Source organism: Nanorana parkeri, unplaced genomic scaffold (genome assembly GCF_000935625.1).
Source record: "Nanorana parkeri isolate BGI_ZX_2015 unplaced genomic scaffold, ASM93562v1 scaffold179, whole genome shotgun sequence".
Lineage (NCBI taxonomy): Eukaryota > Metazoa > Chordata > Amphibia > Anura > Dicroglossidae > Nanorana > Nanorana parkeri.
The window spans coordinates 229,074-253,308 of NW_017306447.1; the positions used below are offsets into that span (position 1 = coordinate 229,074).

The window sequence follows — 24,235 nt, forward strand, 5'->3', positions numbered from 1 at the left end:
ATAGATTTGTTTTTGTTCATTGACACTTTTAACACATTCTGTCTATATAATTTTAGAGAGACTCTGCTCGTCATATAGAATGGCTGAAGACTGTAAAAGAGAGTCATGGTTCAGTTGAATTGTCATCTCTGTCCCTGGCAACAGCTATCAACAAAAAGGGGACCTATATCATCAGAGCACCCAAGGACAAGAAGGTAATTCCTGTGAATTAAAGGAGAACTATGAGGTGAGTGCTTTTCACTCACCTCATAGTTCTGGCAGACCTGTGACAATGAGACTGTTACAGGTCGGCTCAGTAGATCGGGAAGTAAGCGAACACATACCGGCGCTCGCTCACTTCTCGATCCTGTCACGGCAGAGAGCCGTGACAGGGGAGGGACTGGATTCCCCCCTCTCCGCTCCTCCAGCGCTGACTGGCGGAACGGACGGGGGAGGGGGCGGGTACAGCTGGCTCTGCCTCTAGATAGGCAGAGCCAGCTGTCACTCACGCAGCTGGGCGGATCCAGACATAATTGTCGGGATCCATTTCAGCTGCGGCGTCTCTGTATACCGCGAACTGTAGCTTGCGGTATACTGCAGCGTCTCAGTATACCGCGAGCTGTAGCTCGTGGTATACTGAGCTTAGGGTGATGGGAGAACGCTAGTTTGTGTCCTCCCGTTACCCTACGGAGAACTATGGGGAAAAGCACTAACCCCATAGTTCTCCTTTAAGGTTGTTTAGAGTCGTAATAAACGTTTTGTTTAGCAGGAAATGCTTCTAGAGAGTGAGATCATTATTTAGTCTTATAGTATATTAATCCTCCCAATGGCTCATATGTACTGTACTGACATATCAGCTTGCAAGAGGAACTGCATGTGGCAGGAGGAGCAGGTATTCAAACAGTCAGAATTGTAGAATACCTGCTGAGTCAGGAAGAGCAGTGAAGCAGTGGTGTTTCAAGACATGGGCTGCCGAAATGGTAAGTATAGATGCTTCTTATTGCTGAACTTCTTATAAGTAAACCAGTGGTAAAAAAAGAACCTGCTAAGCATCTTTAACTCATAAAACTAAAAGTCCTGTCTATCAGAAGATACCACAGGTTTCTTTTTTACCTTTGTTATGCAGAAAACCTTCTACTCTGTCCCCACTGATTTACTTTTATTCTGTTATTAGGGGCACTTAAAAAGTGCACATTTCCTGAAAAATTTCACATTTCCTGATTGTGGCAGGATACACTCTGATGACCAACGTGCTTCCGATCCTCTGAGTCCTTATGATTTCATAAGGTTCAGAATCCACCCAAACTGCAGTAACATCTGCAAGTGAAAGCAACATTGTCTGATAGAGCCCACACAACTCTCATCTTCTCTAAGCATTGCCTCCTTGGTCCTCTAATCCCCTCCTAGCACTGCCTGCTCCTCAAGCTGAACATTAATGTGAGAGCAGAATTTTAAAGGGACACTCTGATGAGGAAAATTACTAATTAGTTGTCCCTTACATGAGCTGCTGCCACCTGAGCGCCCCCTTACAATAAATTAAAAAATAAGGGTGCACTCTGATGGGGATTACTAATTATAATTATCATGGGTCCTTATCAGCGTACCCCCTTACATTGCTTGTCTCCATCAGGGTGCCCCCTTATATTGGGCGTCTCCATCAGAGTGCTCCCTTTTGTTGTATTTAATGTAAGGGGACACTCTGATGGGGACATCTAATATAAGATGGCACTACGAAGGCGGCAACTAATGTAAGGGAGCACTCTGATGGCGGTAACTAATGTAGAGGGGCACTCTGAATGGGACATCTAATGCAAGGGGGGCACTCCGATGGCAGCAACTACCGTAAGGGGGCACTCCAAAGGGGACAACTAATATAAGGGGGCTCTCTGATGGGCACAACTGATGTAAGGGGGCACTCTGATGGGGACATCTAATGTAAGGGGGCATTCTAATAAGGCATCTAATGCAAGGGGGCACTCTCATAGGGACAATTGATGTAGGGGGGAATCTGATGGAGACAACGGATGTAAGGGGCACACTGATGGGGAGAACTGATGTAAGAGACACTCTGATGGGGAGAACTGATGTAAGAGACACTCTGATGGGGAGAACTGATGTAAGAGACACTCTGATGGGGAGAACTGATGTAAGAGACACTCTGATGGAGATAACTGATGTAAGGGGCACTCTGATGGAGAGAACTGATGTAAGGGGGCACTCTGATGGGGACAATTGATGTAAGGGGGCACTCTCATGGGGAGAACTGATGTAAGGGGGCACTCTGATGAGGAGAATTGATGTAAGGGGGCACTCTGATGTGGAGAACAGCAAAAAGTTTCCCAGCACACTCACCAGCCAGAATGCAAAAAAACCTGTCTAACCGCTAAGGTTAAAAACAGAGGTTTTAGATACATGTTTTCTGCTGAATATGTGAAAGCCGCACTGCCTCGTCAAGGATCCTCTGTGTAGTGCGGTCCTAACTCTAACATATGAGAGTCTCTTGGAGCACATGTAGCAAAAGATAAAATTGGGTGCAGGTTCGCCAGGAGGCAGCCCAACCTCCTTAAAGGTACAGGGACACAGAAGGGACCCCGCACATCACAACAGCAGCTGAGACCCCCAGTGTGTGCACGTGGAAGGGCTTTTACTCTGATGGGGAAAACTGATGTAAGGGGGCACTCTGATGGGGAGAACTGATGTAAGAGGCACTCTGATGGGGAGAACTGATATAAGGGGGCACTCTGATGGGGACAATTGATGTAAGGGGCACTCCGATGGGGACAACTGATGTAAGGGGGCACTCTGATGGGGACAACTAATGTAAGGGGCACTCTGATGTGTACAACACATTTAATGGGCACTCTGATGGCGACAACTGATGTAATGGATATAAAGGATGTCACCAGCACACCAAGCTGTTTGTGTTCAGCAAATGTCCATTTTAATGACAAATATTGTCATTCAACATTTGTCATTAAAATGGACATTTGCTGAACACAAACAGCTTGGTGTGTTGGTGACATCCTTTATATTTACATACTATTTCACGACGCCAACCGTGGTCGCTGCAAGCACCCATCTGTATTTATTACAGAAATGTGGTAAGGAGTGCAGCAAGATACATATACTTAACTGATGTAAAGGGGCACTCTCATGGGGTCAACTGATGTAAGGGACACTCTGATGGAGAGAACTGATGTACGGGGGCACCCTGATGGGGACAACTGATGTAAGGGGCACTCTGATGGATGCTGTACTTTTTTTTCAGTGAAGTCAGCCTCAATGTGGTACATCCGCATCACACTGCTCTTTGACTATAGAACTTAATGACATGTCACTTTTGACATTTCAATAAAGTTCTAACGTTAATTTTTTTTTAAAAGTGTGATGTGTCAGAATCTATGCATCAGCACCTTGTCTCTTAAAACACACTCCAGCAGCTGTGCGTTGTAGTGCAGCTGCTGGTGTGAATGCACCCAAAAATGGCGGACCGCGGTGCAGAAACGGACTGGGTGACCATTCTGTCCGGACTTCGATTTAGACCTCGGCTCGATGAAAATTTTGCTCACCGGACCCCCTAGAAATGTAATTAATTACCCCTGCTAAACAAACAATCCTCACAATATTACTGAACATATCATGGTCATAGTAAATCAATCATTTATATAACCACCCCCTAGTCTTCTCTCCACTAACTTTCACCGGTGAGCAAACTATGATTACGTTGTATGTTTATAATGCAAATCCTGTTCCGCCAAAGCTGAATCGTATGCTCGAGGTGGGGACAAGGACACATAGTGAATTTTTTTAAATAAAGCCTTTTTATTAAGTTTTACATTTTCTTTAACATACAAAAATAGGCACAAAACAACATACCATACAATCCACCACATATGTCTGATATATAGACAAGCCATGCCTAATATAATGTAAAGGGATGGTTTCCAATGTATATATTGTGAAAGTTACATAATAAAACTTGTAATCGAACCTGAAATAGAGTCTCATGTGGAAATAAACAAACAGAGGTACCTATATATTATTTCCCATCTTAGAAGTTGGTTACAATAACCTAATAAGCATAGTTCAAGTTGTCAAATAAACATTGCAAACCAGTATATATACAATCAGGTATATAACAAAGTGAACAGTACTTATACGTAGGTGATGAATAAAAAGCAACGCAGACATATTTTAATAACCAAAACCATAAAAGAGTAACACTGGCCCTTCTCACTTTCATTATTCCAGAAAATAGACACCAAGTGACTTTAATGTGTTTCACAGAACAGGGTGTCTGCTTCTTCAGGAAATTTGGTGGATATGTATAATAGGCAGCAAATGAGCTCACAAGATACAGTAAACTAGGGTTAAAATAATGTGTAATGTTTCAAAATCCACAGAATCCTCACAGAGGGTCGATATAGGAGATTCCTATCCTGCCACATCACCACAATCTTGTTTGCATTTTTTTTTTTTTTACCGTTTCACATTTCTCACCATAGCCTAACCTGGCTTCACAGTTATAGAATCACATTATATTGGAACTTCACTTAAATAGATTTTCAAGTTCTAACATTTGTAGTCAATGTGTAGTGATCTCATGGAAATACAAAGGCAATAACAAATTAAGCTTACATATGTGGCTGGAACCTATCCTATGGAGAGCAATCCTTCCACAGCAGTTTTCAAAGAGGGCCACATTTATAAGCTTAATTTGCAGTTGGCTTTGTTTTTCCCTGAGATCACAACACACTGACTACCAATTTTGTTACAATTTGAAAATCTGTTGAAGTGATGTTCCATTCACAGAAGAAAATGTAAGTTCTCCAGTCCAGTAATCCCCCAACTCTCCACTACTGTAAAAGAGTCTTGCACCATGGTAGCTTCCCACGAGGCAGTTTTGTGTGCGCAGTTCCACGCCAGACCTCTACAATGCAATATTGTATCAAAGTGGGACAATACCTGGACAGAGTGAAGCATCTGGTCTTTGGAAGAGATTCCTCTACTGATCAGCATCCTGGAGCTTCAGGCAATTTGGCTGTGTGTGTACCATGTAATCTCCCTACTGGAGGGTCACCTGATCCAAATTCAGTCTGGCAAGGCCACAGTGAATTAACCATCAGGGAAGAACCAGAAGTCATGCTATGGCAAGAGAGGTGGATTGAATCTTGTCCTGGGCAGAAGATATGTTTCAGTTTTGCCTGCCAGGTAAATACCAGGTGTAGACAATTTGCAGGCAGACTTCCTCAGCTGGCAGCATCCTGACCTGGGTCTCTAGGTTTTCCAGGATCTGATCACAGTTGGGGAAATCTGCATGTGGACCTCCTGTCCTTCAGGTTCTGTAACACAGGCTTGTCTCCAGGTACATGGATTATCTATTGGATGCTCTCTTAACTCCACGGGTTCAGTACACTCTGAGCATTCTGGTAATTCATATTGCATCAGACTAGCACAGACAGGTGTAGTACACCAATCTAGCAAGACTCCTGGCAGACGCTCTGTCGGCTTTCCCAGATCATCCTGATGTTTTGTCCCAAGGATCGGTTTAGCATTCTGCTTCACAATCACTGGTTTTAATGAGAGGACTATTAAAGGCCAGTTTCTAAACGATGGGAGCATCTCTGAATCTGTGATTCCCACGATGCTAATAGCTAGGAAGGCTACTACCCATAAGGTCTATGACCAGCATTTGGTTCTTAGTACTATCAAGGGCCAGATTTCTGACTTTTTCTATTCTTTTTTAAGGACCATTGGCCTCTCAATCCTTGCTTAAGACCTTTGTACAAGTGGTCTCCGATGTAACTCCCCCATTTGTTCCCTGTGACTCTGTGGAATATGAATCTCGTTCTCTGTGTCCTTAGGAAACCTGCTGTTTAAACCTTTCAGATACATTCCTCTCTCTCTACATTCATTTACAAGGAGCTATTCTTTGTGGCTAATATCTAAACTGGCAGCTTTATCCTGAAAGTAACCTTTGTTGGTTTTGCATAGAGACAAGGTGGTGTTGAGGCATATGACTTCTTTCTTGCCTAAGGTAGTTTCTGCCTTTTGCTCCCATCCAGGATATCATTCTTCTGCCCCTCTGTCCGGCTCCAGTTCGCCCAAAAGAAAATTTCCCTCCATTGTCTGGATTTGGTCTGGGCTGTGAGAGTCTATCACTCAGCTACTGTTTCTTTTAAGAAGACCGATTCTATTTTTGTCATCCTGGATTGATCACAGAATGGTGGTCAGGCTTCTGGTTTCACCATTTCTAGGTGGCTCAGGCAGACCAATATCCAAACCTATGCTCTGAGGGATCAGGTTGCACTTTTTCCTGTCATTGCAATCTCTACTAGATGTTTCTTGGGCTTTTCCGCATCAAACAAATGTTTCTTAGATTTGCAAGTTCCATGTAGTCGTTTTGGTTTTATCTGATGTCAGGTTCGGTCCTTCATGTGGCTCTTTGCACTGCAGGCAGTCCCCAGTCGCTGTCTTTTTGGACCTGTTGGTGTTTGCTTGCTGTGTTTGCCACTCTTTAGCTGAACTGCTTTTGGACACCCCAATGATTGAAAGGCAGCCTTTGACCCTGAATGGATGAGAAAGAAAAAAAGGATTTTTGTACTAACTGTAAAATCCTTTTCTTGGAGTCCATTGAGGCACACAGGTTCCACCTTCTGTATTTCCAATCGTGCCCTTAGTACTGATTTGCTACAAAACTGAACCATGCTGTTAGTAGGGGAGGTTATCCTGGACAGTCCTACAGTTTTATGGTTTGCCAGTGCCCAATTCTCCTGTAGGGGCAGTATAACCTGAAGGTGAAATAGTTCCTGTGTCCCTCAATGGACTCCAATAGATTTTATGGTGAGTACAAAAATACTATTATGGAAATGGACAGAAGACGCGATGGCGCTGCTGGGGGGTTTATTGGGGGGTAGAACAATAGTGGTTGAAACAGGATTTTACATTTCTGATGGTTTGTTACTTCCATGAATGGCTGGCCAACATCATCTCCAGGCACCTATAGGCATGAGGTCATCACCTGATCAGTCCGAAAATTACTACAGTCAAATCTATTTACAAAACAATCTATTTTGCTTACTTCAACATGGTTCTTCTTGCTGAGAGAAACTACTTTTTTTTTAAATGAAACTTAGGCAGCAGGAAACTTAAACTTAAAAACGAGTGCATTCTCTAGAACCAGCATGTTTTGACCACAGGTCATATAACACATTTACTAAATCCAGAGACAGGAATTACTTGGGGACTACAGCTTCTTCTTGCTTGAGATAATTTACTTTTTAAAAATAGTTATGGTTGTACCCTTATCTATTAATTTTCCACAGATTACACCTGACAATGTTTTGAACCTGGTTCTACCAGAGAATGAGAACAATCGTTGGTACACACTAGAGGAGCTGAAGGAATTGCTTAACAAACTAATGCTAATGTCAAGCAAGGGAGAACAAGGCAACGTGGAAGTTGACAAGTTTTCGGAGGTAAAGACTATATGGATTGATATAAGCTGAGTGAAATACTTGAGAGTTCTGATTTAATGGAATGTACAGTGCTGCCCAGTCATTTAGGACTTTGACTTCTGAAGAAATTGAGATCTTGAAGGAAAAAGCTAAATATACACAGTAACATAGTACTTGAAGCGACCCTGTGCCTAGACTATTCACATTAACGTATTTAGATATTCTGAACTAGCAGGAAACGCGCTTTTTATATGTAAAAACAAAATTAGACATGAAGTTGCCCACAGCAACTGGCTATGTGGTTTAATTTCTTCTCTAGCCAAAAGGCACTAAAGCAACACGTGATTCACTATCATGCATTGTGGTGCACTATGTTGCTAAACAAGGGTCAGGGGCAGTTTTAGGTGCACTGAAGTGGTTTGGTAGCCCATTTAAAATAAATGGGCTGCCGAAATACAATATGCCTTAGGGTGGGTGGGTCTTAGGGTGGCTCTTTTCCCTTCCAGGGTCTTATGGAGCCACCCTTGTGTGTGCTAGTAAGATGTGTGTGCTTTAACAAACACATTGGCACAGCAATGCAGGCCTCTCCCTCCTCCCTTTTCCCCTTTCCTCCTTCCACCTTCCTTCTTCTTCCCTTGGCACCTTCTTCAAGCTAGTAGATAGACAGCTGCTAGCGGCTGCGCTGCACCTTGTGATCCTGCATTGGACAGGAAGTTCAGGGAAGCAGAGCTGAGAGAGTTGGAGCCAGCTGTTCAGAAAAATGATGACTGTAAGTTAAAAGATGTAAAGAAATACTTTCCGGGGGAGTGTATATTTGTTTGATCTGGATTCATTATTGAAAAAAGTTTGCACATTTAATACTACTTTAAGTACATTCAATACATCATTGATTTGAAACCATGTCTTTTTTTTATCCAGATATTTTCTAATGTTCAGAGGCTGGCTGGCTCTTTTATTGACCTCTATCTGGCTGGAAATATGCTGTTTAGAACGTGGGAGGCAGTGATCCAATGTGCAGATAATGCTACAGTCAGTGTTCTTATGAACTTTGATGTTGAGGGAATTGATGAACTTCAAGGAGAAGAAGCTCTTTCTGACTTGCTTCCAAGCATCTGCAAAACCATGGAGAGATTGTTGGAAGAGTGGCTGGCCTTTGTCAACAAGAAGAGATCCAAGCTATACTACCTAAACTACTACACAGCAGAGCAGCTGGTATACCTGTGCCAGCAGTATCAGATGAGGGAAATCAGTGAGGAGGCTCTTGTAATGTTGTCTTTTATTAAACCTGACTGTGCAAAACTAGACACCATCACCCCCTTCTACTTTCCAAAGGCCGGTTCTCCTAATCTAACTGTTGTAAATCAACCAGATATGATGGACTTTTCAATGGATCTTGAAGACTGTAGTGATGTTTCAAATAAACTGGAGCTGGTTTGGAAGTTCTCTATGGATAACATGAACTCTTTCTTCCCAGGTTGCCTGGATTTGGATGCCCTGGGTACTAGCTTAGCTGCTCTGGCTGAACTAAATAAAAAATGGATAGTCCGTGACCTTCATCCAAGTTTGCAGCCTGGCCGGCCCAATCTGATTCTTTGTCCTTCATCAGAAATTTTGTCCTGTGCTATAGCAGTTTACATGCACAGCTCTGGTGAGCCATTGCCATCCTACGATGAAGTTCTCCTATGCACGCCTCATACCACCTTTGAAGAGGTGGCCTTGTTTCTTCGTAGATGTTTGACATGCGGGTACAATGGGAAGAAGATTTATAGTTTGATTAATGCAGACCAGCTAAGTTATGATGTTGGGTATAAGTCTGAGCTGCTATTTCAACAACTACAGGCCAAGTGCATAGAAAAGTACAATCTTGTAATCATATGTAACTCTGATCGAGAGGGTTGCTACATTCCTTCAGTTTTCAGCCAATTCAAGATTCATGTGATCCCCCAAATGCAACCTGTGGAGATTCAACGTTACCTGTGTACACATTTTAAAGTCGGTTCTAAAGTGGTTTCAGCTGCTTCCGTGTTTAAGAATGGAATGACTGCAGGAATTGTGTCATCCAAGCGAGCTGGAGTTGGTAAGTATAAGCAATACAACCAGTGGTAAGAGTTTGGAATTTATCAAAAAGGGCCCGTTCACATCAGATGCAGTGCATTCCGGCCCGATTCTGGCCAGAACGCACTGCCTCGCATTGCGGCCGGAGTTCTTTCAAAGATTGTGACTGGGTTGGAATGTGTGACCCGTCATGTCGTTGCACATTTTAACGTAACCCCACCCACTTTTTCGGTGGTGGAATATGTGACCGTCAAAAGGTGAAGAATCCCAATGCTTTCTCATCTGTTTCAGGGCAGATCGGCATGGCAGATGGTATGTGCAGGAGAACCGATCTGCCCTGAAACATCTGATCGGTCCTGAAATATCACTTCTATCCAACTTTGTGAGTGCGATCTCACATTCCATAAAGTCGGATAGAAGTGACATTTCAGGACCGATCAGCTGTTTCAGGGCAAATCGGTTCTCCTGCACATACCATCTGTGATGCCAATCTGCCCTGAAACAGCTGAGAAAGCGTTGGAATTGCCGGTCACATATTCCACCGCCGAAAAAGCGGGCGGGATTACGTTAGAATGTGTGACCACGTCATCGGTCACACATTCTAACGTAGTCACAAACTTTGATAGAACACCGGCTCACTTTTTTGTGTGGCAGGAGGGAGCGTGGCGGACCATTGAAGTGAATGGCACCGTAGCCACGCCCTCCGGCTGCAATGCGACCGGCCGCACGGGATCGCAGGGCACATTATGCCTGCGGTCCGGTCAGGTCCAATCATAATGCTGCAAGCACTATTTTGATCGCACTTTGACTACGCACTGATCCCGTGCAGCTGATTGCATTGCGGCCAGAGGGCGTGGCTACGGTGCCATTCACTTCAATGGCCCGCGACGCCCCCCCCACCTGCCCCACAAAAAGGGAGCCGGCCGCAATGCAAGGCTGTGCATTCTGGCTAGAATCGGGCCGGAGCGCACTGCATCTGGTGTGAACAGGCCCTAATGGGCAGTATAATATGTTCATGGATGTACTTAGGTATAAACAGTGAAAAAAGATCTTGTTTTGTTTTGAAATAAATAGTCCCTCCATGTTACTAAACTGAGAGGTCCTAAGCAAAACTTGGCTTTTTAAAAAAAAATGGGAAAACCTTTTAAAAGTATACTTTGGTCAACACAAAGCCGGATCGTCCTGAGGAGCAATCTTGGCAGTAGCCTAGGACCTTGTGGATGTCCACGGAGTCCAGCTACAACCTTAATGCTCCTTTAGTAAACCAGAGGGATAGCTCAACTGACCAGTTTTGTGCACCTGTCTGTAGACAGTTGGTTTCTTGGGGCAGGCTATGCCAGTCAGCTGAAGGGATAATGGGGCCAAAGCTGCTACCTTCACTAGGGCCACATTTACATGCCTTAATTAAATGTACTCAAGGTTTACAGCCTACTCCTTACTTAATCCTTGTGGCTGCCTGTATCTTTCTTTTGTGAATCTGTAAAATTTAGGACAGGAGTCTCAAATTCAATTCACTCAGGGCCACTGGACTAATTTGTTTTTCCCATGGGGGCCACTTGCCAAGCTTCATACTTCAAAATAAATTTTAACCATAGGCGGTACCAGTGCTGATGTCTGCATGTGTTTAAAATGTCAGTATGTGTTTGTGATGGTTTCTTTGTATGCAATGTCAAGATATTTTTGTGTTGCTTTGTGTGTACTGTCGGGATTTCTGTGAGTGATGTTGGTATGTGTGTTCATGTTTCTCTGTGTGCCATATAAGTATGTATACATGGGTATATGTTTGCAGTGTCCGTATATGTGTGTTTTCTTTCCCACAGGTTTTAAATTTAATCATAAAGGACCAACAGAGTCACATATTCATTCACACATAGAAATACGAACACACCCCCCCCCACACACACACAGAAATATGCACACATAGAAATACGCACAAATAAAAATACACACAAACAAAAATACGCACACATAGAAATACGCACAAACAGAAATACGCACCTCCCCATTCCCACCCAGAAATAAAAACACTAATATACACACAATAGGGTCCCATTCACACCTGTAAGTTCAGGTGCGAGTAGGGATTTCTGTGTCAGGAACTTGCGTTTTCCTGCAGCAGGAAACCCTAATCTAACGTTTACAAGCAGGAGCTGTCTGTCACCCATTCAAGTTAATGATCGGGTGACAGCCGCTGCATGTAAATACCTGCACATCGCTTGTAATCTTATGTGATATGATTACATGTGGTTAGGAATCAACCACTATCTCTGGTCGCATTGATCATGCATCCAGGGAGAGAATGAATGTTTTCTAAATGCATGTAATCATATCACATACGATTAAATGCGGCATGCACGCAATCATTAATGAACGGGTGACAGTTGCCCCTTGTAAACACCAGATTATGGATCCCTGCTGCAAGAAAACGCAAGTTCCTGACGCAGGAATCCATTAACACACCTAAACTTACAGGTGTAAAAGGGGCCTTATATACAGACTCAAATACGGAGAAATACCCCCCACACACACATATACACAATAATACATCCCCCCCTCCCGTGCACACACATAAAATAGAAGAAAGAGCCCCCTCACCTGCTTATGTTTTTGCAGGGAGAAGGCACAATCCCTGGGGATCCAGTGGTTGATAAGTAAGGTCTGCACCTTTGCGCCGGCCAAAAGGAACTGAGCGCTGGCACAGCCAGAAGCAGCTCCCGCAAGTCAGGTACACGGTCCGTGAACGTGTGTGTTTGACTTGTCAGCTGGCTGTGGGCCACAATTAACAATTGCGGAATTGGCCCGAGGGCTGGTACTTTGAGACCCCTGATTTAGGGCAAGACTTCCATAGTTTCCAGCACCCTTCTTTAAAGTTCTCATTGTCTTATTTAAAGTGAACTATTCACAAACATGAGCAATCCATACTTGGCATATTAAGAAAAAATACATAAGGTATTAAAAGTAATCCAATCAGTATATCCAGAGATATAGGTGGCTGAATCCTCCATGTGATTGGCAGCTTTCTGGTAAAGGGGGGCTTAGGAGAGGGAAAGACCAAACTTGATTTTACAGGAACATTAGAGATTTACATAGATATATACATTTGAATTTCATATTTACTACTTTTAGGGATGCACCGATATATCGGCCGCCAAAACATATTGGCAGAAAATGGCACTTTTGGCTAAATGCCAAAAGGGCAATTTTCCTGCCAATACAACGGCGCATCCCTGCTTTCTTTCCTCCGCGCTGGGCGTTGCTCTGTGTCCCAGCGGGGAGGAGAGAAAGTGTGACAGCCGGCAGAGCGCTGGAAGTGGCCGGCGTCTTTCCTCCAACACCGCTCAGCCTCTTATCACAGTCCGGGGAGCGGTGTGGGGGTGGAGACAGCCTGCTCTGTCACAGGAGAATGAGCTCTCCTCCCTGCGTGGCTTGTTCAGCCTCTTGTGACAGCGTGTCAGAGAGGAGAGCGGTACAAACACTCAGCGATCAGTGATCACTGAGTGTTTGTAAATAATTGAGGACATAGTATGGTTACTATATCCTCAATTATGAATGAATGGGAATTGATCTACGTCACCTCCTTTTCATTCATAGTTGTAGTTATTGTAAACACACAATGTCCTCAAATTTTTATATTTCGGTTTTGAAATTTCCATTTCGGTGCACCTCTAACTACTTTAATTAGAATGTGGTAATCTCTGTGTAACCCAACAGCTTTATAAAGGATCCTTCTACAGCTAGGAAGTAAATCAGGAGAGATCAGATTACACTCAGTTCATAGGAGGGAAAACACTCCTGTCGAGTATGCAGGTAGTTTGTTGGCCTTATTAAAAATCCCAGCATGCCTTTCAAACAGATCATGGATACACTCTGTAATAAAGTTTATTTTTATTTGTAAAATAAAGAGTAAACATCAAGTGATAAAGCTTAGAAACGTGTAATTCTTGAAATACTTTATAATAAAACTGGCTGTAAATCATTGTAGTTATCCAGGGACACCAACCTACTTCACAAGTATAACTTCCTACCTCCGCCAGTTTTATATGCTTTGTGAATTCTCATTACAGGACTGTGGCAGTGTAAATATTGACTTGCTTTAATTTAGCCTGTCTACAGTCTTCCCTGTACAATAAAGAGAGTGCAAACATTACTACAGGCCAAGAGCAAGTCCACATTCACACTTATGTGATTTCACGTGCTTCGGCTCATTGTCTATGGGGCCTGTTCACAGCTATGTGTTGGGCTGCAGTGTGATTACGAAAAAGGTGCAGGAGCTCCTTTTGGTGCTACATGGTACGTCTTTATCCCTATGGACTTAAAATGGAATTGCAATTTACGCATGATAAATGTGCAAATAACACTTGTAACATGCCTTTTCATGCGTTTTAGCGCATGAAAAAGCCCCTACCTTCTGGCAACATATATTGTATTTCTCCTTCAATGACCAAAGCAAAAATGCATAATGCATGAACAACAAGCTAAACAATGCATGAAAATGCACTCACACATGTGAAGACCGCAACTTTGAAAGTTTTGCATAGTTTTAATAGTTTTTCTTGAATGAATTGACATATAACTTAAAATAGAGTATAGTTGTACTTGGTTACCGGTATAACACTATTAAATGTTTATTTTACCCCAGGAAAATCTCTGTATGTGAAAAGGCTTTACCAAAGACTTGAGTCAAAATTTTCAAGTAAAAAGCCACTTCTTAAAATAATTCGGCTCATTAAGCCAGAGGTGGATGAGAACAAAGTATTGGAAACCTTACTTCCTTTTCTAAATGGGAAATCGAAGAGCTGTCCTATAATATTCCATATCGACATTACATCTTCTGTAAGTAAAATAATATCTGAGCAAAGTACAAATTGTTGTATCATAAATGCTGATAAATTGATTAGTGCTGGGACGAGAAAAAATAAACAGCTTTCCTGTGAGACCTCCATTTACACATAGGTGGTTTACACACGTACAGATGCGTGTCTAAAATTGTTAAAAGCAGTGCATTCCTCTGGGGATTGTTCACACCTGCACGGTTGTACACATGCGCAAAAATATGCAACACGGGAAAAAGTAAATGCTCAATTTTTTGGCATATTTCAGCGCGTTCTGTCCACAACCGACTGTGGTGTACCTGCAGACGCGCGTTTTTGTGCGTGTGTATATTAAAAATTCTGCATTTAAATGTGCGCACAAAAACGTGCGTGTTTGTATACATAAAACACACGGAAATTCCAAATGCCTTGGTGTGAATGGAGACTTAGAGCACTACTAGTAGCTCTCTTGGCTTTACAGTTTTAAAAATCCATTCATGTCTGGTAATAGGCAAGAGTCAGTATGTTCAGTTCAGGGGCGTCCCGAGGCCGGGTATCACCACATGACGTCATCGCCTGATTGATGCCTGCCGGCGGCCATCTTGCTGATGGACGCCGGCAGAGAGAGGAGGGGACGTTCACCCGGCGGGATGAGGTATGCCGCCTGGTCCCCTCCTCTCTCCTGACGCTGTCGGGCTCTCGGTCCATGACCGAGTGTCCGCCTTTTTAGAGAGGGGTGACACCAAAAAGACACTGCCAGTCATTTTCGTGTCACCCCTGCAATGGTGACACCCGGGTGCGGACCGCACCACCGGCACCCCCCTTGTGAAGCCACTGGTTCAGTTATAAATTATGCTATATTATTCAACCTTATTCAGCTTTATTTACTTTGTCTGTGTCTAACTTTTCAGCTTGAAACAAAAAGTGAAGTTGGTCAGCTAAAATTTGACAGTTGTCTTTTTAGGAAAATACGATTCAACTAAAGGCTCCTGTATGACAACCTAAACAAGTACCAAATACACTTACTATGTGATACACTAGCCTAATAAAGTAAACAAAAACTTTTCTTTCACAAAGAAAGAGTCAAGGATACAATTAATTGGCAAGTTCAAATGAACAACAAGACAGGATAAAAACAATACAAGAGGGGGGTGGGAGGAATTCACGGAGAGGCGAATAGTATTTGACCTCATGAGGTAGGCAGGTGAAATGAGCGACATTCGAGCCTCAGTGATGCTAAAAAGTTGTTATGGCACTTGCAGGCGGTGGAAGGGTAGGGGATGGGAATGGTATTATTCGGGGACCTCCCTGTGAGTGAAAATAATTTCTGAATATAGAAAAGGTATAGGAAGGTCCAACATGAAGAGAGGGTACAGAAGAAGAAAAAGAGGAGGAGAAGGAAAAAGAGAAAACAGTAGAAGGGACAAGTTGAAGGGGAGGAAGAGGGAGTTGGTAGTGGGGAAGGCTAGAGGAGCGTGAGCAGTAGAGGAAAAGAAGGGGAGAGGCTCCTGTCCGGGCATCCTGTTGAAAGGGAAGAAGGCAAGAAAATGCTGGAAAAGAAGGAAGAAAATGGAAGAAAAGTAGGGCGGGTAAGAGGGGGGAAGCATGAGGAGAAAAAAAGGGGGTAACAAGGGTGTGACAGACAGAGGAAAGAAGGCAAGCATTTACTGAGTAAGAGCAGCATAGGTATCCGTGTCTTTAAACAAATGCCATGCTGTCCAGGTTCTTAGGTAACGGGACATGTCATCCTTACAGGAGAAAATGAGTTCCTCCATATTTGCCACCGCATCCACTCGAGATAGCCATTCCCTGACAGTTGGTGGATGGGGCGACTTCCAATGTCTAAGTATCAATGTTTTCAACAGGTGTAGTGTCAGGGAGGTTTTGGAGATGTAGTAGGAAGCATCAAAATGGTATAATAAGAAGAAGGCTGGGGAGAACTCTAGTGAAATACCGGTTGTGGTTCTAATGAGAGGGTGTATCTTTGTCCAAAAGGAGGAGATGAAGGGGCATGACCACCAAATGTGAAGGAGTGTGCCGACATCATGGGAGCATCGTCAACATGTATCGGGAACGTCCGGGAAGATACGATGGAGTATCGCTTGAGTTTTGTGCCACCTTGAGCGATGTTTGTAATTGGTCTCCTGAATTTTTACATTTAATGAGCTAGCCAGCAACAAAATTGTAATTATTTCCCAGTCCTGTGAGAATAGAGTGATGAAAGATCATGTTCCCACGCTCGAGTGGAGGGTGTGGGCAGAAGAGAAGAGTAATCGTTCAAGAAGGAGTAAATCGCCGAGATCGTGTGTACAACTCTGTGGGATGAAGTGCATAGCTTTTCGAATGGAGTTAAAAGGCATGTAAAATGGTGTCTATTCCCAGGGGAGTTGAGGAAATGGCGAAGTGGTAGGTAGGTCCACAATGGCATAGGCTCAGTAGGATTCAAGGAATTTAAGTCGGAATGGTATCTAAACTCACCCTGAGGATCGAAGAACATTTTCGCAGGTGGGGCAGCATCAGGAGCCCAAGGACCGGTGTGATAGGGCACAGAACGGAGGCAAGGGTCGTTTTTCCACAGACCGTGGCAAAGAAGTGCCCACTGTAGGGTGGGATAGCATTTGAGTGGGGAGAAAGGAGCGTTGGATCCATGTGATCCATAAGTGTCAAGCCCAGTAGTAACATTGTCTGTGGGTGACCTATACCCTCTGTTCATTTAGAGTGGGTGAGGGTCAGGGTGCTAATCCATGGGGAGCAGTTGTTCCAACGGACGGTTCGAAACATTTCGTTAACAGAAGAAAAAAAGGCAGACATCTTTAGCATGGCTGCTTAGCCAAACCAAGAGTAAAGCGATTTATTCCACTCCTTCAAATCTAGTCTCAGTTGGGAACATTGGGGGACAAAATTGAAGGAGTAGAGATTTTGTAAATTGCAGGGGAGTTTAATCCCTAGGTAAGTAAAGGCTGAGTCAGTCCAACCAAAAGGAAAGTGGGATTTACAAAAGTGGACCATCTCATCTGGGAGGGAAATATTGAGTGCGGCAGATTTGGAAAGGTTAATTTTAAAGAATGAAAATGATGCAAATTCTTGGAATGCACTACGAAGGTTGGGAAGAGATATCCTCGGTTGGGTCAGGAAAAAGAGCAGGTCATCTGTGAAAACTTCCACTTTAAACTCCTTGCAAGGTGTAGGAAACCTGCAGATGTTAGTATCAGAGCAGATTCTCTGGAGGAAGGGCTCCAGTGATAGCAGAAAGAGCAGAGGCGACAGCGAGCACCCCTGTCTCGTGCCATTCTGCCATTACAGGGGTTTGTGTGAAAGAACAGAGGCGAAAATCGCTTGTCTCTTGATACTGTCACCCAAACCACGGACATTCTAAGACATTACAGAGACTTTGTGATCAGACCATCAGGGTCCATGGGAACCAAAGCGATCAGGTACCATTGCGTCTGTGAGACCTCCTGTCCAACCAGGTGGAGGCAGAAGTGGGGGAGTCACAGAAGACAGTAGTACCATCTGCAATAACTCGAAGTCTGGCCCGGTAGATCATGGAATATTGTAGTTTCAATTGACCCAGTTTTTTCTTCACGCTTTTTTGTACTTCTTGGGAGAATTTAGGAAAGAGCATAATTTTGGACCCCCTGACAGTGAAGCCAGGGAAAAGTTACACATTTGAACAGCTGAGTACACATCTGCAAGCATGGGTGCGGTGGTCAAGGGGCACTAAGGTACTCACAGAGCCACTGACAACAGAGTGAGGTAGTGGAGTATCATCCCGTTCTCTGGGGCCACAGAGATCGTTCAAGGGAAAGGGAGCGAGGCATCTTCCCCCAGAGCCTCCCTGGCAAATCTCTACAGGCACACTGCCACCTCCTTAGTGTGCTCTTGAAAAGGTTTGGACGGCGTCTTAGAGGCCTGGGCAATTCCGCCACTGCTGCCGTCATTTTGGATGGATATGCCAGACCCTACCCCTAAATCCTTTTTCTTGGTTATGATGCACCACATTGTCGACCCACACAAATAAGAGTGCAGAGGGGAGCCAGAGGAGTGTACTCGAAGCCGATGCAGGTGAGTGTAGAAGAGGATGGCCCAAGATAATAGCAGGATTTGGAGGATTTGCCCAGGAGCTCCTGAATCTGTGTACCCTCACATGAGGTGGTAAGCCACGCCCCCTTTATTGATTTTTACTTGGTGGTCCTAACAAGAACACACACTTCCTGACCTAGGGTGACATCACTCACTGAACTGTATCTGTGACGGAGCAGCAGAATCACAGAAAGTGTTCAGACTTCAGAACACTTTCCCATCTCTTTATCTCTATAGCATCACGGTAAGAGATTGGAAAACCACAGAGAGAACTTGGAACAACTAACTGATAATAGTAAGCGCAGGGAGATTGTACAGGATGTTATGAGCTCAGATGATTTCTGGCAGGATCATCATTTTTTCTTACTTGCTGAACATATATAACAAAACACTTTTAATGACATACTCAACAGCCAGGACCTCGATGTAGAAATGTTTATTACCAGAAATCTAAAATGTTACAAGCATAACAAGATCCACAGGCTCTTAAGATGTTTCACCAAAAAGGCTTAATCATAGAGGATCTTGTTATGGTTGTAACGTTTTAGATTCCTGGGAATAAACTTTTCTACATCAAGGTCCTGACTGTGGAGTGCTGCTTTACATACATTGGCTTTTTTGGACAGGACGGATGAGTTTGGGCATATGAATATGAGCGGTGTCCTTTTCACAAACATATGTTAGTGACACAGATTCAGAAAATGTTTTTGCTTCTGGGGACCAGAGCAATTTTGCCATGTTTGCTATGTGTTGGTTTAACCATAATTTTCATCTTACTCATTCATTGCATCTACACATATTACATACCGCTTTTTAAAAGACAAAATGGGGTTTAAGATAATGGGACATATGCATGTAGAAATTCTTGTTTTTCCTAAAAAATACAAAAACAAATGGGAAAAAATATATTTTTCACAGTTTTGGCAGTAATAATGTGTACATAATTAGTGTAGCTAACAGAAAGTAATGAATAATATATTTTTACATTTGTCTTGATTTATAAGGCATAACATATGTCTGGGATTTCAGTTTATTTTGGGAGTTATAGATCACAAAATACAAGGAGTGAAATACAATTTTAGTGTGGAACAATTTTAGAATGTGGTATGTTTGTCTCCTATCTAGCCTCTTCAGCACTATATTTTCTTATATGTTTTTTATTGAACCTATTTTGAAAAAACTTTTTTTGACTTTTTAAAACTTTTTTTAATTTATAAAACTTTAGTTTTTTATTTATTTTATTTATTTTATTTTTTTTAAAACCAGGGGGCAATAAGGAGTTATTTTTTCACTTACAGGGGCTTTGATAATTTGTATTTCAAAGTAAAATACAGTATTCTGCTTAGAGATACTTTGGGGTTGATTTACTAACCGTATAAACACACCACAAACATGTATACACCTCTGTAGTGTGTTCCCTCCCAGCATGATCTATGGGTGGAATCTAAACACCTTTGTAGTGTGTACACACCCAGCAGGTGTGTTGTACAAAGCCCTGCATGAATTGCAAGGTGATGTTGTGTAAATTAGCTCTATGTTGTGTTGCTTGCGTTGATGAATGCAGGAATGTAAATGCATGAGCTAACCATTTTTGTCTAAACTGTGAAGCAGCATTATATATGCATCATGTGCATGATTTTTCCATATATGGCATTAGTGGAAATATGCTTTTAGAGACTTTTTGGTTGATAAATACGTTTTGCTGTGTGAAAATCACACGCACCTGGTGCGTGCGTGTGTTTTAGGTTAGTAAATCACCCCCTTTGTATCAATTTGTAAACACAGCCGGGCTAACTGTTTACAAATCACTGCTGATAGCTGAGCCATGTAACCTTCACAGCTCTGCGTTTACAGCGCTCAGTTCTGGCTGTACTCACAGAACTGTGACCACCCATCAACAGCACTAAATAAGCTGCTTGTCTCTTCATGGATTAGTGCTCATTGTACCGCATGACGAGATTATCCTGTCACCGGCCCTTAACAGATTGAAGTATGGTAATCCTGTCATCGGTCTGGAAGGGGTTAATATGCATGCACACATGTTTTCGGAGATTGTTCACAATTACAATAAACACACAACAAAGACCAGTATGTGCAGTCTATTTAGCATAATACAGAGACCAGCATGTGCAATTTATTTAGCATAAAGGTGCCCATACACTGCACGATTCTTGTACGAGAATCGCGGGAAATCCCGCGATCATACGAGAATCGTGCAGTGTATGGAAGGCGTGCAACCGTTTCTACTGTACGGTCGCACGTCTTCCGTCGAACCAGCAGGCTAAAAAACCCGCCGGGAATTGTACGATTCTCGGCGAGTTAGTGGCCTGCTGGTTCGACAACTGCCGAACACTGCCCGTTTGCAGTCATCGTAAGCCCGCCCCTTCGTAAGCGCGCTTGCGATGATCGAGAGTACGATCTGCCTGTCCAAGATGGGCAGATCGTAAGTTTTTTTAATCACTTTACAACCATCGCAAGACTAAGGTGTATGGCCACCATTATACAGAGACCAGCATGTGCAAATTATTTAGCATAATACAGAGACCAGCATGTGCAATTTATTTGGCACAGGACAGAGACCAATATGTACAATTTATTTGGCATAGGACAGAGACCAATATGTACAATTTATTTGGCATAGGACAGAGACCAGTATGCACAATTATTTGACATAACACAGAGAGAAGTATGTATAATGTATTCAGACCAAGGATATGTTTGTTTAGAATGAAATACGACCTCTGTCAGGCCTGTGGTATTTCATCTTGTGATATATTTGTTTGTTTAATACAGGTGAAAAGTGGCATTTCAGAGTTCCTGTTTAAACTCCTTGTCCTGCAATATCTGATGGATTCTGAGGGAAGAATATGGAAGCGTCTGCCCAGTCACCTGTACATCATTGAGATTTTGGAATCTTCAGACATTTTATTTAGAAAACAATTCAAATCTGTAAGATTTGATTATATTTGTATTTAATGTTTAAAATAATGACTGTTTCTCTCAACGTCTTAAGGTATAAAAATAGGAAAAACTTTCTTTTAGATTTGGATAGAGTGGTGCAGGGAAAGAACCACTGCTGGGTTTTTATTGCTGTCTGTGTCCCTATTAGGAAGATTCATTCTCTCTAACTCTCTTAATCACCAGTGTTAAAGGAGAACTATGAGGTAAGTGTTTTTCCCCATAGTTATCCTAAGGGTTACAGGGAGGACATATACTAGCTCAGTACATTGCGAGCTACAGCTCTCGGTATACTGAGACCGCCGCAGCCGGGACGGTTCCTGACATTACTGTCGAGATCCACCCAGCTGCGTGATTGACAGCTGGATCTGCCTATCTAGAGGCAGAGCCAGCCGTACCAGCACTCACTTCTCGATTATCTGCAGGGAGATAATCGAGAAGTGAGCGAGCGACAGTATGTGTTCGCTCATTTCTCAATCTATTGAGCCGACGTGTGATAGTTTCATTGTCACACTTGGGTTGGAACTATGAGTTTGAGTGAAAATCACTCACCTCATAGTTCTCCTTTAACGGTAATGAATGTGAGGGTAAATCCAGAATTTTGGGTTGCCAGACATGGAGATCCTGCCATAAAGTTCTTCCTTTAGGAACCTCCTGTTACAGGGTGACAACAGTCTGTCTCCTAATTGTGTTCCCGCATTGTTACCCTGTCACATACACTTCTAGTAGTGACTATAAGCAGCTATGCCAATGATTATTGTGCAAAAATGTTCTCCCATTCTCACCATCAGAAAGCCTGTCTAGATCAATGACATATAACCGGCGCTGGAGCGAATCTATGTAGTCACATGAAGTAGCTGCATAGAGGCTGGAGAATATCAGCTATACTGATATTTAAAAAAGGAAATGTGAAAATGTGATTTTCAAAAAGAAAAAAAAATCCCAAAAGCTATGGCAATAATTATGTTACCCAGTGCTTTAGCAAAATAAATATCAACTAGTTAGGCTTTATACCTGCTTTAACCAGTTGCCGTCCGCCCGTTGTAAAAAAACGGACGGACGGCACTGCAGCATTGGCGGGTTGCCCAACCAATGCAAACCCGACCAATGCAAACACCCATTACCAGGTGTTTCACATATAGACGATCGGCGGCTCTATAGCTATCTATATGTGCTCGTTTTTTTGCCCCCCCCATGGTGAATAAATACCACCAAAATAAAGCTCTATCTGTCCCCAAAAAAGGGTATACAATTCATTTCAGTACAGCGCTGCATGACGGAATAAATGTCAGTCAAAGTACCGCAGCGCTGAATACTGAAAAATGGCCTGGATGGGAAGGGGGTTTAACACCCCGGATGTCAACTGGTTAATATAGTAAAAAATAAAAACCCCAGTGGTGAATAAATATCACCAAAAGAAAGCTCTATCTGTCACCAAAAAATGATATAAAATGTATTTCAGTACAGAGTTGCATGACGGAGTAAATGTCAGTCAAAGTACCGCAGCGCTGAATACTGAAAAATGGCCTGGATGGGAAGGGGGTTTAACACCGCGGATGTCAACTGGTTAAAGCTAATAAGCAGATAAAAATGAATGCAGCCATGTCTTTTTTTAAAACACAATTGCATGTGTTTTAAATAAAACATGCAAAGTGAGCTTTTGCATAATGGGAAAGCATAAGGATTTTTTACCAGCGTTACTGGGTGAGGCGGATGGGAAAGAATGTATGTCACCAGGATGGGGGGGTTGGGAGGTTACATTGACCCGGAAGGGTTGGTGTTAGTGGGCTTGCAACAAGCAAAATTACTGTGTGACACTATCATTGAGAGAGGTGGGAGGATGCTGCAGAACCACTGTAACTGCAATGTGAGTCACAGAAAGGACATCAAGGGAGTTGTTTTGAGTTGATTTAAATAATGGGGTTTATGTTAGCTTTGAAGAAGCAGTTTTCTTTAAATTAAGAAAAACCATTCACAGCTAATGTTGTTTGTTGTCTGACTGAGAATTATTATTTTTTCTCTTACCTGCAGGTCCCTCGAATTGTGCAAAACGGTTTCATTGACTTCTTCCCTAAGATTTACTGCTGCTCTCCAAAAGAGGTTCTCACAAAAACTACACAAACTGATGTAATTGATTGTGGAGATCCAGGAATGGACATTGAGGAATTTCGTAGTGAATGTTTCCAGAGACCGTACCAATACCTGATTCGCTTTGACCAGGAACAAAATCTAGATATGTTTGTGTACATAGAAGGCCACACCGAAGGAGACCCAGCAAAATGTCTGCAGATATTTCTTCTTTACTGTGGCATAGTTGACCCTTCATGGTCTGAACTCCGGAACTTTGCATGGTTTCTAAACCTTCAGCTAAGAGACTGTGAAGCTTCAGTGTTCTGTAACCATGAGTTTGTTGGAGATACACTGCAAGGATTCAAAAACTTTGTGGTGAATTTTATGATATTAATGGCAAAGGATTTTGCCACTCCTTCTTTGCACATTGCAGATCAAAGCCCAGGAAGATATGAGATTAATCTTGATGGAGTCAAAGAACAAGACCTGGTACCTTTCTTATTGCGCAAGAGATGGGAGTCTGAGCCACATCCCTATATATTCTTTAATGAAGACCATGCATCCATGACATTTATAGGATTCCACCTGGAGCCAAATAATGCTGGTGGGGTGGATGCCATCAATCCTAGAAATAACAGCATCATCCGACAAAATGTTATGTCCGCGCAACTTTATGAAGGCTTGAAGCTTCAGAGAGTGCCATTCAATACTGATTTTGACCAGTTGCCCAGACATGAGAAAATAAGCAGATTATGTTTGGTGCTAGGAATTCAGTGGCCAATGGACCCCGATGAAACATATGAGCTCACCATGGATAACATA

At 42.8% G+C, this 24,235-nt stretch overlaps 1 protein-coding gene across 1 annotated transcript in view; it reads left to right on the plus strand.

Annotated features, from left to right (window-relative positions):
* The window catches only part of LOC108785792 (E3 ubiquitin-protein ligase RNF213-like), a 165,172-nt gene that overhangs the window by 67,319 nt on the left and 73,618 nt on the right, over window positions 1–24,235 (plus strand). Inside the window, 6 exon segments of the mRNA XM_018554940.1 lie at window positions 57–203; window positions 7,305–7,457; window positions 8,355–9,513; window positions 14,131–14,324; window positions 21,179–21,334; window positions 23,375–24,234. Of these exon segments, the coding sequence (XP_018410442.1) occupies window positions 57–203; window positions 7,305–7,457; window positions 8,355–9,513; window positions 14,131–14,324; window positions 21,179–21,334; window positions 23,375–24,234 (2,669 nt within the window).